Source organism: Ochotona princeps, chromosome 2 (genome assembly GCF_030435755.1).
Source record: "Ochotona princeps isolate mOchPri1 chromosome 2, mOchPri1.hap1, whole genome shotgun sequence".
NCBI classification, from domain to species: Eukaryota; Metazoa; Chordata; class Mammalia; order Lagomorpha; family Ochotonidae; genus Ochotona; species Ochotona princeps.
The window spans coordinates 22,877,833-22,892,268 of NC_080833.1; the positions used below are offsets into that span (position 1 = coordinate 22,877,833).

The following is a 14,436-nucleotide window of genomic DNA, read 5'->3' on the forward strand; positions in this document are numbered from 1 at the left end:
CTTCTCTCTCCAACCCCCAGCCGCCTGCTGATAAGGGTTCCTGTGGGTACCAGGAGCCCAGCTAGCTAATCCAGGACAACCTTCCCATCGCAGGATTTTCTTGCCACGTGCTGTGGTTTGGATGTGGTTTGTGTGTTCCCCGGGAGCTTGTGTAGCAGAGTTTCACCTCCGTGGGGACAATCAGGAGGACAGCCACTTGACTGACCTCGCCATGATGCTGGAGCCTGGGGGAGGGGCTCAGGACTGGACAAGGTCACCAGGGCAGTGGCTCCATGACTGAATCCCGGCCACTTTATAAGGACACACACCTGCCATCCTCATCGCTGCTTGCCATCACCTGCAGGCCCTTCAACCCCTAGAACTGTCAGCCCAACAAGCCCCTTTAGAAAGTTCACCTGGCTCTGTATTCTGCTCCAGTAAGGAAAATGGGCCAGTTCTTGTAACATGTTCCCGGTTTTAGGGCTTAGGATGCAAATCTCTTGGGGGGACCATTATCAGCCTAGAAGAGAGGCGAGGGAAAGGAACCAGGTGAGACCACCAGTAGTGAGAGGCAGAGTGGATGATGGTCCAACCCAGGGCGTTGTGCCCCCTCCCCACCCTGTGCTCCTGACGGCCCCTGTATACTGCAGTTCCACGTTTTGTAGGGTTCCCATGGTGTCTCTGGGTTCACGTGCAGTAGCATTGTCAGTCCTGCTGCCACTGCCTCACCTCCCTTGGCTCCAGACCCCTAACACATCCCAGGGTCCAGGAGGGTCTGCAGCCCACCCACAAGTCCTCCAGTGCTTGCTGAGTTCTGGGTAGGACAGCTGGAAGGCTGCTGTTTCCAGCTCCTTCTCCTTGGCCCTAACCCCTCTCCTTGGCTGTGCTCTTGCTTTTATTGTCACTGTGGATGCCTAGCCCTGAACCCCACCTCTCTCTGGTCCCTTCAAGTCCCCCCAGACCTGATATGGGGCCATCCTGGGCAGAAGAAGCAGAAAATCCTGGAGCTAGAGGACCCGAGGCCTGTGGGGCCCTCCCCAGGACATGAGCATTTTGCCAGAAGTTCCCAGAAGTCAGTGCTGTTGGGTTCAAGAACCACGAAACCACAACTGCCTCGGTGGCCTCCCTGGACTCGGTCCTCAGAGCCCCTCCTCTGGGCCCACAGGTGTTCCTGTGCCCCAGCCTTTCCTGGTCTCCATTCACCCCTGCTCAGCCCTGATTTCTCCCATCTGCAATCCCACTGTACTGCAGCAGCATTAGCAAGTTGAAAACCCAATTACATTTCAATTACTCTAGTCCAAGCCAGACAGAGGTTACTGTAAGTCATACTGGGATTGGGAGAAAGGGGGAGGTAGCCCCTCGGGCCAGGGCCCTAGGCTGACACATGAAGATGGATGTGACAGGGACCTGTGGCTTGGAGGCTCCAGATTAGATCAACACAGCAGGGAACGGCTGGTTCCAGGGAAGAGGTCATCTGGGCCTTGGATGACAGACATCATGGGCAGAGCCAAGGCCTCAGGTCAGCCATGCCCAGGCAGAGAAGGCACCAGTCCAAGGGCCCAGGTCCCTGGTTCCACCCCCTGAGCACAGGCCTTTTGCCCAGAGTTCTCAGGAACCAATGCTGTCAGGGCCAGGGACCCAACAATTGCAGTTTCCTGTGATCTTCCCCTCCCAAAATTCCTCAAAGCATGTGCCCAGGGGTGTCTCTCATGCCAAACTAGGCCCAGAGGGACATAGGGTCCCAGGGGCTTCCTTGCCTGACCAGGGCCTGGCCAAAGGTGTCACTGTCAGCATCCAGGTTCCTGTAAGCAGTTCTCTTTGGGAGATAAAGTAAGGGAAGGAAATTATACAAAATTAGACCTGGCGGGGGGATGAGCAGCCAAGATTCTTCTGTAATGATCTGGGGAGATCTGGAGCCCTTTGCTCACTCCACCCCAGGGTGCCTGGGAGAGCCTGAATTACAAAGCTTGGCACCCTGGGCTGTATTCTAAGCCAGAGCTGTACTGGGCTCAGTGGGTGCCCACGCTCATGCACTCATACACGTGCATTCGTGGATCTACACCTTCCGCGTCACTGGCTGCACCCTGCTTGCTGCAGCCATCCTTCGAGCATCCCTGCATTATCTGCCACCCATCCCCCTCATGCTCAGCCCCCTCCCCAGCTCCTCCATGCAGTACTAGGTGGTGGTGGTGGTGGTGGATGTGAGAGGATGAGTCATCGCGTGGGAGCAGATGTACCGATTTCCACCACTCACACACTCCCAGAGCGCTGGACACAAAGGCAGACCACACTCACATTCCCACACGCACAGGAACACACACCAGGAGGCTAATGCTGCTCACAGCCAGAGTGGCACACTCAGACACACCCTGCACACACATTCCTTACAGGCACAGATACCAAATCCAGATAAACACATTCCACCAGGGTGAGCCCCGGCCACCAACCCAGAGCCTTGTCCCCTCTCCACAGGCACAGCCAGAAAGCTGTAAACATACACAGCCACACCATGGAGTCCTTCTCAACCCTCACGTGGACACACACACACACACACACACACACACACACACACACACCAGCCCTCCTCTCTCGAGTCCCCTCCTCCATCCTCCTGCCCCCGCCATCACCCAGGGTAGGCAGGACTGGGTTTTGGAGGCACAGGTGTGACTCAGGTTTAACTTCAGCTCTCCAGCTCTGCAGAGGGAAGAGTCACGGGCATTGGCCCTGGCCCCCTAGCTCCCCTCCCAAACCCTGTATGCCTAACAAGGAAGGAGAGTGGGTGAGGGGGCTTCAGTGTGTTAGCCAAGATTGCCCCGAGGCATGGGACAACTAGGGCGATTACCTGATGCCTGGCAGGTCACCCTTCACCTACCTGTGATCCTCAGAGGGGCCCAGCCTAGACACCTTTGCACCTGCTATTTCCTCTCCCTTGTATATCATTCCTCAGATACTTAGCATCATCTTAGTCTTAGGCTTCAGGAGCCTGACCTGGTGCCCTGGCTGGATCATTCTGCCCCTCCATGCCCCACAGTTCCAGGCCTGGTTCCTGGCTCTACTGGGTGCCTGGCTGTGCACCTGCTTCTCCCTAGCAGCCTTCTGCAGGGCAGGGTGCCTCGGCCTGCTGCCGGAGGCTGGGATAATCTCAGAGGAGCACAGGTTTGAACTCCAGCTCTGCCTATGACCGACCCATTCGAGTCCATAAAATGGAGCCAAAAACCACTGCTCCCCCTCCCCCAGGTGGATTTGAAGATGGGCTGAGACCAGTGCGCTACACAAACCGCAACTGCGGTTCGGTACCTGGCACACAGGCTTAGCAAATATTTGCGAAGTTAATGAGCCATTCCATCTCTCCCGTCTCCTGTCTCTGCCTCGCGTCCTTGTCTCCGCAGGGGGAAAGTAGGGATGAAGCAGGATTCGAGGCAGGTGTAAGTGTGGACTGAAACCAGTGCGCAGGGCTGTGTGGCGTGGTTGGGAGCCAGCTGTTGTTGAAGGGCAGTTAGGAGCCCTGTGGATGGCAGCATGGGCGCCCTCTCACCCCCGTGACCCACCTGTGCCATCGTCCTCGTCAGCCAGGTGAGGTGGCAGGGAGAGGAGAGGCCGGTGTCCTCCTCTGTCCTGGGGCCTTAGAAGCAGCTCGGGGCACTCCGGCACCCATTAGGCACGCCCTCAATGTCCAGTGGTCACGGGCATAAATGTTGAATGAAGGCACACGGGGGTGAATGAACGCATAGACGCATGAATGGAGGTGGGATGCAAGTGCGAAGAAGGGGGCGGCGAAGAGGGATGAGCGGCGTCCCTCCGCCCTCCAGGTCTCGGGGCCGGGAAACACGGAACCGAGGCCGGCTGGGGGCTCCCCTCCCCGCGGCGCACAGCCCGGCGGAGCCCGCGCGAGCCACAGCCGGCGCTGCTGTCCGGAGAACCGAGGCAGCACAGCCTGAGGAGGGGGCTGCCCTGGCCCCTCCTCCCGTCACGGTCCCCAAGGGTCCAGCCTCTCCCGCGGGAAGGCGAAGTCCCCAGCGTGAGGTCCGGAGACTAGCGGCGGAGAGCGCCCGGGTCCGGAAGCCAACAGGTGCGGGGGCATTGGGAGACCCCCGAGGCCGGGATGGGGGGATCCAAGGGACCTGATTAGGGGGAGTCAGGGGTCTGGAGGGGTAACCTGGGTTCTGGAGACTGAGCCCCTCGCCGGCCCTGGCTTCCTCTCGAAGGGCTCCTACGGAACCCTCCTGGCTGTCCTACGCCGCAGCCCCCCGCAGCCCGCGAGGTGCCGGGGGGAGGGGGTGTCCCGCGGAAGAATCAGGTCCCGAGGTGGGAGTGCAACCGCAGGCCCTCGGCCGGGTGGGGAGGCGTCCAAGTCGCCTGCGCCTGGGGTCTCTTGGGAGCGTCAAGTATGCCTGGCGCGTCCGGGGTCGTCCTGGCCCAGTCGGAGAGGGAGGGGTCTGAAGGTGGGAGGAGGGAGGCGCCGGGAGCGAGGCCGGATTTATGAATGGAAGTGGCAGATGATCGGCCCAGCGGCCCCTGGCGGCTGCGAAGGAGCATCGCGGCCGAAGGGACTCCCTGGGTGCCCCGGGAGGGGGGGGGGCGTGCAGAAGGCGGCTCTGCTGGGTCTGGCTCAGGCAGTGGCTCTGGAAAGGGTGGTCAGTCCCTACAACCCCCCACTCCGCACTCCTTCCTATGTGTGCACGCACACGTTCACCGGGGAGGGTCCCGGGTTCTGGTGGGCATGGCCTGGGTCTCCAACACCTCTTCGGACCCCACAGCCCACCCTGCCCTCCACCGGGACCAGAAATGACTGGATATGAACTGACTGGATAAAGAGCGGGTGCAAGAGGGATGACTTCCCCTCGCAGCTTGGGCGGGCTGGCGAATTCAGACAGACCTGGCTCAGTCGCTGTGACCTTGAGCAGGTAGCACTCCTCTCTGAGCTTGCATCTCTCTGCAAAAGCAGGACTCGCTGCTCCCAGCAGCTGCTGGTGGTGAAGCCCGCCTCCCCAGCCGTGCCCTGGGTTCCTCCCTGCGGCCCCGTGAGGTAGGTACTTCAGGGGACAGATGGAGAAAGAGAGGCAGAGTGCAGCCAGGTACAAGAGCCACTTGTGAAGCTGGGGTACCTTCCTCCTCGTGTCGTACGGCTATGAGAATGAAGGCAAAGCTTATGGGTGAAGCACCTGGCACCTCTCTAGTGCCCCTCCTGTCCCTCTCACTGTCCTTCCTAAAGGAGGCGTAGAGGCTGGGACTCCAAGGACTGGCTGGCCTGGGCCCCCCTCCCTCCACAGCACCCACGATGTTCCTCGGCTGCAGCAGCCCCTGAATTCATGGAACCCTCGGCTGCCCCGGGGGCCCAGACTGGGGTTCCCTCTGGCGGGGGGCAGGTGACCCCTGGGCCTCCAGACTATGAGGATGAGTTTCTCCGCTACCTGTGGCGTGACTACCTGTACCCGAAGCAATACGAGTGGGTTCTCATCGCTGCCTATGTGGCCGTGTTCCTGGTGGCTCTGGTGGGCAACACGCTGGGTAAGTCTAGGCCTCGCCCTTGCCTGCACCTGCCTACCTCCTGCGGGCTATGTGGCATCCAGGGAGGGGTCTCAGTTGGGGGGGACTTCCTGCCCCTCATTCTGGCCACACCCCCACAGTCTGTCTGGCCGTGTGGCGGAACCACCACATGAGGACGGTCACCAACTACTTCATCGTCAACCTGTCCCTGGCTGATGTGTTGGTGACGGCAATCTGCCTGCCGGCCAGCCTCCTGGTGGATATCACTGAGTCCTGGCTCTTTGGCCACACCCTCTGCAAGGTCATCCCCTATCTACAGGTGAGCATGCCCAGGCACCTTGCACGAGCATGCCATACTTGGACCAAGTTCTCTGCCTTCTGGTGATCCCAGTGACCCTCAGACCTGCCTTTCAGTGGCTTAGGACCCTGGCGATGCCATCCCCTACAGCCAGGAAGGGCAGGCCATCAGGATGGCACCAGGGCCCAGACCCACACAGACCCAGGCCCACATACTCATGCAGCAATCTCATCCTGGTCCCACTCTTGGACTTACACAGGTACCCCTAGGGATGTGGCATGCAGTGGAGGAGACACAGAAGCCTACAGTGATACACACTCATATGCACATACATGTACACACATGCACACATGTGTATACACACCATTACCCTTAATCCCAAGGACAGAAGGGAGGACCCCCAAGGGTAACGGCCCCTCTCCGCCTCCATGACTGGTCCTTCTCCCCCGAGCAGTAAGAACCACCGTGACCAGATGGGTGAGTGGGGCAGAAGGAGAGCCTCTCCCTAGTGTCCTTGGCACTCTGCCTGCTGCCCGAGGGCACCTCTGGAGGCAGTGCCCACCCACATGCTGGCCCAGATGTATCTCTGCTCCCCTAAGGGAGGAATGTTGTCCAGGGAAGACAGAGGTGTTTCCTGCATATCCCACTGTTCAGAGGTTAACCAGTGACCAGTCTGTCCTGCACCTAGCAGTCTGTCATCACCGGGCTCTAACCCACCCCCTAACTCACCTCCCCCTTTCCCAGACACACACACACACACACACACACACACACACACACACATACACCATGTCCCTGGCGACCTGGGGACTGACCCTGTGTCCCCATGTGGCAGGCCGTGTCCGTGTCAGTGGTGGTTTTGACTCTGAGCTCTATCGCCCTGGACCGCTGGTATGCCATCTGCCACCCGCTGCTGTTCAAGAGCACCGCCCGGCGTGCCCGTGGCTCCATCCTGGGCATATGGGCTGTGTCACTGGCTGTCATGGTGCCCCAGGCTGCTGTCATGGAGTGTAGCAGCGTGCTGCCCGAGTTGGCCAACCGTACTCGGCTCTTCTCCGTGTGTGATGAACACTGGGCAGGTAATAGTGGGCGCCCCTGGCAGGCATCCCTGAAGTGGGCACCCTGGAATGCCTCTAGGGTGGGCTCTCAATTTGGAGCATTGCCAGGGGGTGGGGTGGGTCCAAGAGGACACCTCCTTTGATAGACATCTGCTGAAGTCTCTCCAGGATGGGCACTGCCAGGTGGGGCGGATCTGGGGTCTCTGCACTCCCTGATGCCTGTGGTAGGGATGGGGAAGCCCTAGGCCTCGCCTGGCTAACCAGGACAGCCTGGGACTCCCAACCTTGGCCTGACCCTTGCATCCCTTGGCCCCTGCAGATGATCTGTACCCCAAGATCTACCACAGCTGCTTCTTCATTGTCACCTACCTGGCCCCACTGGGCCTCATGGCCATGGCCTATTTCCAGATCTTCCGCAAACTCTGGGGCCGCCAGGTGAGTGCATGCTGCGGAGGTGGTGGGGGGTTGGAGCTTCTGATCTGAGGGCACGGACAGATCTCTGCCTTCACAACCTGCCATCCAGGTATAGCTAGACAAGGCCAAGTCCTAGGGATGTGTCACAAACTCAAGGCCAAAAGTGTCCACATCCACCTTGAAGCAATCAGTAGCTTGGCCTCATACACTCTTGACCACCATATCTCCTCTTCTTCATATGTGGAGATCGGGCCTGAAAGAAGCAAGGCAGTTTCCCCCAGACCACTCAGCAGGTGTGTGATCAATCAGGAAGAAACCAATAGGAGAAAACCGAGATCTGCACAGGTACAGGGCTGTTGAGTAGCATAGTAATGACGGTAACTTGGACTGCTAGCCACATCAGGTGCTTGGCATCTAAGTCGTAACAACCAGCTACCAAGGGAAGCAGTCCTGCCCACGCCACATGCATGAGCGTGTGCACACACACACACCAACCTGGGGCAGCCACCTGCCAAGGTAAGGGAGTGGCAGAGCCTCTTGGTCCCAGGGCTATTTTCCTCCTGCCATTAAGGACCAGCCCATGGCAGCTTCCGTGGGTGGCCTTTGTGGGGAAGGGGATGTTCAGAGGTTCTTGACACTAGTGGGACAGAGTCCTGGCTCCATCTCTGGGTGGTGACAGGGCACCAGGCTGTCCCAGGGATGTTCCCACTCCGGGAGCATCAGGAGACGAAGTAGTCAGCTCCAGGCCCTACCTTGGATGAGCACACAGCACACTGAGGTTCTTCCTGCTCAGCCAGCTGCATAGTCCACCAGCATGTGCCACCTGCTTCACACACTCGCCCCCCTCCTCCTGTCAGGTGGATGGGAAACCAGTGCTCTGCAAGATCACATGCCTCACCACGCCTGAGCTGGCCTAGACCCAAGTTCCCCAGAGCATCCAGCCATGGGACAGAATGCAAAGGAGCCTATGGCTGCTCTGCAAACTCAGGGCCACCCCAGGGCATTACGGGCACCAGCCCAGGTGGGGCCCGTGCTCTGAGGCCCAAGCCATTCCATCCTGTTGACTCCTTGACTAGGCCTCCCCACAGTCAGGGGTTGGCACAATTCACCCCTACCCCCACCCCAAAGAAGGAGGATGGAGGAGCAGCTAGGAGGCCGGTCAGAGCCCAGGTGGTGACCGGGGCTTTGTTAAAGGCCCGCACCCCTCCCAGACTCAACAGCTGCACCTGTTAACAGAGGACCAGTGATATCAAGAGCAGGTGGCCCATGGGTTCATGCCGATGGCCACTGGTGTGCACTGGGATCAGGAATGCCCAGCTCCATCTCTCTGACCACCCCGTACTTCAGTGGAGAGGGCCCAGCAGAGTGCCCTCTCGGGAACTGAGCCCCTGCCGCTGTATGCTGCACAGATCCCTGGCACCACCTCAGCTCTGGTGCGCAACTGGAAGCGGCCCTCAGACCAGCTGGACAGCCAGGGCCCAGGCCTGGGCTTGGAGCCCCAGCCCCGGGCCCGCGCCTTCCTGGCTGAGGTGAAGCAGATGCGAGCCCGGAGGAAGACGGCCAAGATGCTGATGGTGGTACTTCTGGTCTTTGCCCTCTGCTACCTGCCCATCAGCGTCCTCAATGTCCTCAAGAGGTGAGAGCCCCAGGGAGGACTGTGGCGATCAGAGGAGGGAGCTCCACTTGTCACCCTGGGGTCTTGGGGCCAGATGCGGAGCCTGGATCTGCTCATCCATAAAATGAGATAGCACCTGTCCCACCCTCTCAGGGCCCCTGCACACATTCACGCATCACCAGGCAGTGAGTGCGCAAGACCAGGTCCCTTCCTTCCTGGTAGTTACATCAGCTGGGAGGGAAGAAGAAATTGGTGTGGCGGGGAGGAAACCCATGGCAGTGTTAAGACAGTAGTGGCTGCTATGAAGAAACATGAGCTGGAAAAAGAAGTGTGGGAGGGTTATGTTTCAGAAATAACAGCTTTTTCCATATATATTAGAGCTTGTGCTTGGCCACTTGGCCACTCTGGCTATCACAGTGTCGCTTGACATCTCAGCCTCGGCTTCTGTCAGTGGAAGTTGGGTGACATCTGACTCACAATCATCCTGTGAGGATGGATGGAAAGATGGATGGGCGTGGGAGCAGGGCACACTTCTGTGCCTGAGAACAGGGAAGCCAAGGCAAGGGCCACCTGCTGGACAGAGTGAGCAGTGGGAGCGCCTGCACTTGGCCTTGTGAGTTGTGTGAGCACATGAAGTCACAGACACAGAGAGATAGGCACACACAGAGACATAGATACATAGATACATACACTCAGACACATGCACACACAGCCATACAGACTCACAGCCATACACAAACATACAGACATGCACACACATACAGACATGGAGACACACAGCCATACACAGAAACACACCAACATATACATACACACACATAAAGACACAGACATGCACACACGTACAGTCACATGAATTTTTGACCATCCTGCATCATGGCCCTAGGGTGTTCGGGATGTTCCGCCAAGCCAGTGACCGAGAGGCTGTCTATGCCTGCTTCACATTCTCCCACTGGCTAGTTTATGCCAACAGCGCCGCCAACCCCATCATCTACAACTTCCTCAGTGGTGAGTAGGCTGGACATGCTCAGTGTGCCCAAGCATGGGCAACAGTGCTCGGGACAGTGTTCTCCCTCTCCCGAATCCAAGGACCAAAGGATGGCAGAGAGGACAGACCTGCTCTGAGAACCCTGGTCTTTGTGTCACAGGGCCAGTAGCCAGGGGACAGCTTGGCAGAAGCCAGGGATGGAGGGAGAGGCAGCTGAGCCTGTATGGGAGACACAGCACAGGCAGAGCCATCCATCTTCCCCAGGGGGCTATTTACCCCAGAGCATCCAGGGGTCACGGCCAGGGTCACAGGCAGCCCAGGCCCTGGACATAGCCTCCCCGACCCAGCCAAAGTCATACCAACAGAGTGGCCAGAACCTTGGAGGCTGTCCTGGATCCAACTGACTCTTCTCCCTCTTCCTTCTGAAGGCCAGTTTCCCCAGACCCCACTCCCACCTCAGGCTTCCCCTTTGTTGTTTCCAGGTCCCTACCCCTTCCCCTACCTCTCAGGCTCAGGGTGGCTCAGCTCAGCAGCAGTTGTACCTCGCCAGACCTGACTGTGGTCTGGACTTCAAAAGCTACTCCAGCTGAGCATCATAGCTTAGACACCGATCTCTAAGAATCAGTTAAAAGGTTAAAGAAGGAATAACGGTCAATGGCCTACCTCCCAATCAGATTCAGGTTATTCTCAACAAAGGCTGCCCAGCTGCAGTCCAGCTCGGAGGAGGGGACAGAACAGGAGAGGAAGCACTGGGGGGAGGAGAGGGCAGACAGCCTTCTGACACCTATGCCTTTGAATAGCCCATCTCCACTGAGCACTTGTAGGGCACCAGAGAGGCTGGCCGACTAATGACACATTGTGGACAAGGTAGGGCCAATTCCAGCCCAGCCTGTTCTCTGGCATTCTAGGACCGCGCAAAGTGGTGTGGCACTCCCTCCTTCCCCTTTAAGAGAAGGGTTTGCAATTAGAACAGGATCAGGTTGCTGGCTGGGTGGCCTTGGACAAGCTTCTATATCCCTCTGTGGCTCATCCATGAACTGAAGATAAAGGATTGCAATCTCTCCTGGTGTTGGGATGCTCTGGGGGACAGGGGCTGAGGCACCAGGCCCATGCACAGTGACTGCCACATCCACGGGCTGCTGCTGCTGGAGTCTCCAACATCCCAAGGGAGAGCTGGGAAAAGCCTAGCAACAGCGAGAGCTCCAAGACCCTCCACCTACAGGGTTGGTGAGGGCAGAAGTGACCGGAGGCCCCTGAGCTAGAAAACCAGGCTCTGAGCCTGAGCACAAAGAATCAGATTACAGTTGCATTTCTCAATGAGGTGGGGGGGGGGGGATGTCTGTTGGTGGGTGGGTTGTCTGTTGCCCTAGGCCTATATTCCCACACATTCCACAACAGTGCCCAAGTCTCCTAGGGGAGGGCACAGAGGGGGGAGGGCAGGAGGGGGGGTTCCATAGCCACTCCCCCTTCCTTCAGGCAGCTTGGCTGGAGATGCGTGGGTGTCCCTGGGCTCAAGGCCTCTTCTGGCTGCATCTGTCTCTTTATTGCTGTGTCTTTTGTTTCTCAACCAAGGCAAATTCCGGGAGCAGTTTAAGGCTGCCTTCTCCTGCTGCCTGCCAGACTTGGGGACCCGCTCCTCTGCCAGCCACAAGTCTTTGTCCTTGCAGAGCCGGTGCTCCGTCTCCAAAATCTCGGAGCACGTGGTGCTCACCAGTGTCACCACGGTGCTGCCTTGAATGGGGCCTGTCCTGGCAGCTCCTGAGGGACCCGCCCCTGCCGCTGGTGGAGGCAGCGAGAGGCTGGGGAGAAGGGGGTTTTCCAGTCCTGGTTTCCTGCCTGTGTGCCTCTGGGAAAATCACCCCCCCTCTCTGAGCCTGTGTGCCCTACACAGGGTTGATGCGAGGATTACGCATGTCCCAGAAAGCAGAAACCTCTCTGTAAAGTGTGAAGTGTCATGGGCATGATTCTTGTACTTCCCACCCATGGCTATACCCCCAGTGTCACTTCCCCCTCCCCCAGCATCATCCTGCTGCAGCTTAGTCTTTACCACCCCTCACCGCCCCCCAACAAGTACAGCCTTCCCTGGAGTCCGTTCCTTACAGCCCAGGGCTGCACTGGGCCCCAGTACTACCTGGGCACAGCCCCTTTCTGGTGTCACCCTGAGCGCCCCCAGCACAGCTTCACCCTTACCAGGTGCCAAATGCAGGCACCACAGACTGGACCTTGTTAGCTTTGTGGTGTGATAAAACTCTTCAAGCGGCCATTTGGCAGAGAGGACAGCAGCCCAGGGCAATTGTAATTAAAAGCCTGGCACTGAATGTTCCCTTTCTTTGTCATTGCACAAGATCTTCCGCGTAAGGTTAAGAGGAAAGTGCGGAAGCTGGAGGAGGGGAAAAGACATAGCAGCGGCCATGGAATGCTATTCTCTGCTGACCCCTCCAGATCCCAGCTGAACTCACAGGCAGGCCTGGAAGTGCTCATGGCACAATGCCAAGCCTCTGGTTCCTGGGACATTGAGCACTGGCATGCCTGTCTGCCCAGGGTCCAGTGGTTTATGGAAGGTACCCAGGACAGAGGCTGGGGGGGTGGGCAGTTAGGGAGGCTCAGCAGGTTAGGGGACTGATTTACCATTCTCTTCACCTTCTTGGAAATCTCTGGGGTATTTTTTTCTTGTGTGAACTCAGGATGAGACAAAAAAGCCGCAGACTTGGCCAGACGTGCTCTGTCTGCCACTGAGATGATTACAGGGTTGCCAGAGGCCCTGCTCCTGTGGCCAGAGCAGTCCGGCGTGCCACTAGCTCTGCTTCACCTACTCCAAGGAGCTAGGAGTGCCTTCTGACTTCACCTGGCAGGAAGGGTCCAGCTCAGGAGAGTTCAGATGCTGCACTCTTCTCCCCATGCACCTGCTTTGCCTGCAGCAGATGCATGGGGGCAAGGTCTCTGTCACCCACTCCCCACAGGCCAGCAGCTGCCAGAAGGGACAGGCTGTCCACACCCCCATTGGCCTTGGCCTCCAAAGCTGTTCACAATACTCCCAAGCCAGCCCAGAGGTGCAGTGTGTGAAATGAGGCAGCTTAAGGCTGACAAGAGGTCCAGGGCTCCTAAGTCCAGCTAAGCACCAAGGCAAGGGACAATGGTTGGCACCTTTCTAAAGATGGGCATGGCTATACCCTAGCTCCTTGGAAACCAAGCAGTAGCTCTGTCCTGCAGTTAGTCAAGGGCAACCCATCTGTAAGTCTCAGAAACTGGAAAAAATGCAGGGGAGGAGACCAGGATGCCCAGCAGTGGCACTCGGCGAGGGGGGGAGCCCACCAGGGGAGATGCAGAGGCCAGCCTGACCCTCTGCACAGGGCTGGTGTGCAGAAAGGGGTGTGGTATATCACAGAGGGTCCAAGGGACCAAGCCTGAGCCAACAGCACTGTTTTCAAGGTGGCAGGATTTAGAATCATTAAGCAAAAGGCATGTCAATCGAGAAGCAAATGGACTACTGGAAAGACCTCAGCTTGGTTTTTTAAATAGAGTTCTCAATTTATTTAATGTGAAAGGCCAAGAATCAGAGAGACCGAAAAGCCAGAGACCTTCCATCCACTGGTGTTCACTCTCCCAAGGCCTGCAGTGGCCAGGGCTGGGCCATGCTGATGTCAGGAACCTGGACCTCAATGAGAGTCTCCAGATGGGTGGTGGGGACCCAAACACTTGAGCCAACATCACCTGCTGCCTCCCAGATGTGCAACAGCAGGCAGTTGGAACTGGAAGTGGAGTCACAATTGGAACTCAGGCACTACTATTGGGATGACGAAGGGCATCCCACATGGTGTGCCAAATACCCACCCCAGAACTGAATTCTACTGCTGGAGGCAGCAGCATCTAGTCTCAAAGGGGCCCTCAGGGGGCTTTTAGCTCTGGCTAAAGCCTGGCCTCTGATGACTGCCTTCCAGCTGATTCTAGACTCCAGCACTCCAACAGCCCAGAGGAAAGCGGCTGCGCCAGCGACTTGCCTACTGGGCCTCCCTGACCTGCCAAACAGCTGCAACCACTTCCCCAGCTACACAGTGCAGGGAGAACCTGGCTTAGGATACAGAGCTTTTATCTTCATCTCCAAAAGCCCAAGGATAATCACACCATTACCTGCGATAAGGCCCCCCTGCAAACGGGCATGGCTAGTGTCTTCAGTTTTTGATTGAAATTTTGTCAGCTCGTTATAGCTGCTCTGAGGAGACTGGGTGTCATGCTGATCTAGAGATCTGACTGGCAGGTACAGATGTCTGTGCTTAATAAAAATGGGAGGTTAGGACTCCGTAAATGGAGTTTGTCTGGAAGTTAAAACTAAGGCCGGGGAGGATACAAAGGCCATGTTGTGAAGAGACGGGATAGCTGCCTCCAACCCAGAAGACCACCCCTAACCCTGCCATGAACCCCACAGAGCTGAACTCCCGATCGTCCTGAGTTGAACCTGGCAGGGCTCCCTGCCAGACGCCCGACACTGCAGCTTCGCGCTGGCAAATGACCACAGGAGGCCAGGCCTGCTGCTCCCCACTGCGTTCTGCATGGCTAAGTACATCCTATGGACTTAAGCATTCATGGACTGGGCAAGTGT

At 57.8% G+C, this 14,436-nt stretch overlaps 1 protein-coding gene across 1 annotated transcript; it reads left to right on the plus strand.

The window, feature by feature from the left end:
• Positions 1-3,938: 3,938 nt before the first annotated feature.
• HCRTR1 (hypocretin receptor 1) lies at positions 3,939-11,620 on the plus strand. Its single transcript, XM_004591642.2, has 9 exons — positions 3,939-4,048; positions 4,925-5,005; positions 5,250-5,487; positions 5,607-5,785; positions 6,600-6,843; positions 7,142-7,257; positions 8,646-8,872; positions 9,738-9,859; positions 11,412-11,620. The coding sequence occupies exons 3-9, from the start codon at positions 5,289-5,291 to the stop codon at positions 11,573-11,575; spliced, it is 1,251 nt and encodes a 416-aa protein (XP_004591699.2). The 5' UTR covers positions 3,939-4,048; positions 4,925-5,005; positions 5,250-5,288; the 3' UTR covers positions 11,576-11,620.
• The last annotated feature ends 2,816 nt before the right edge of the window (positions 11,621-14,436 follow it).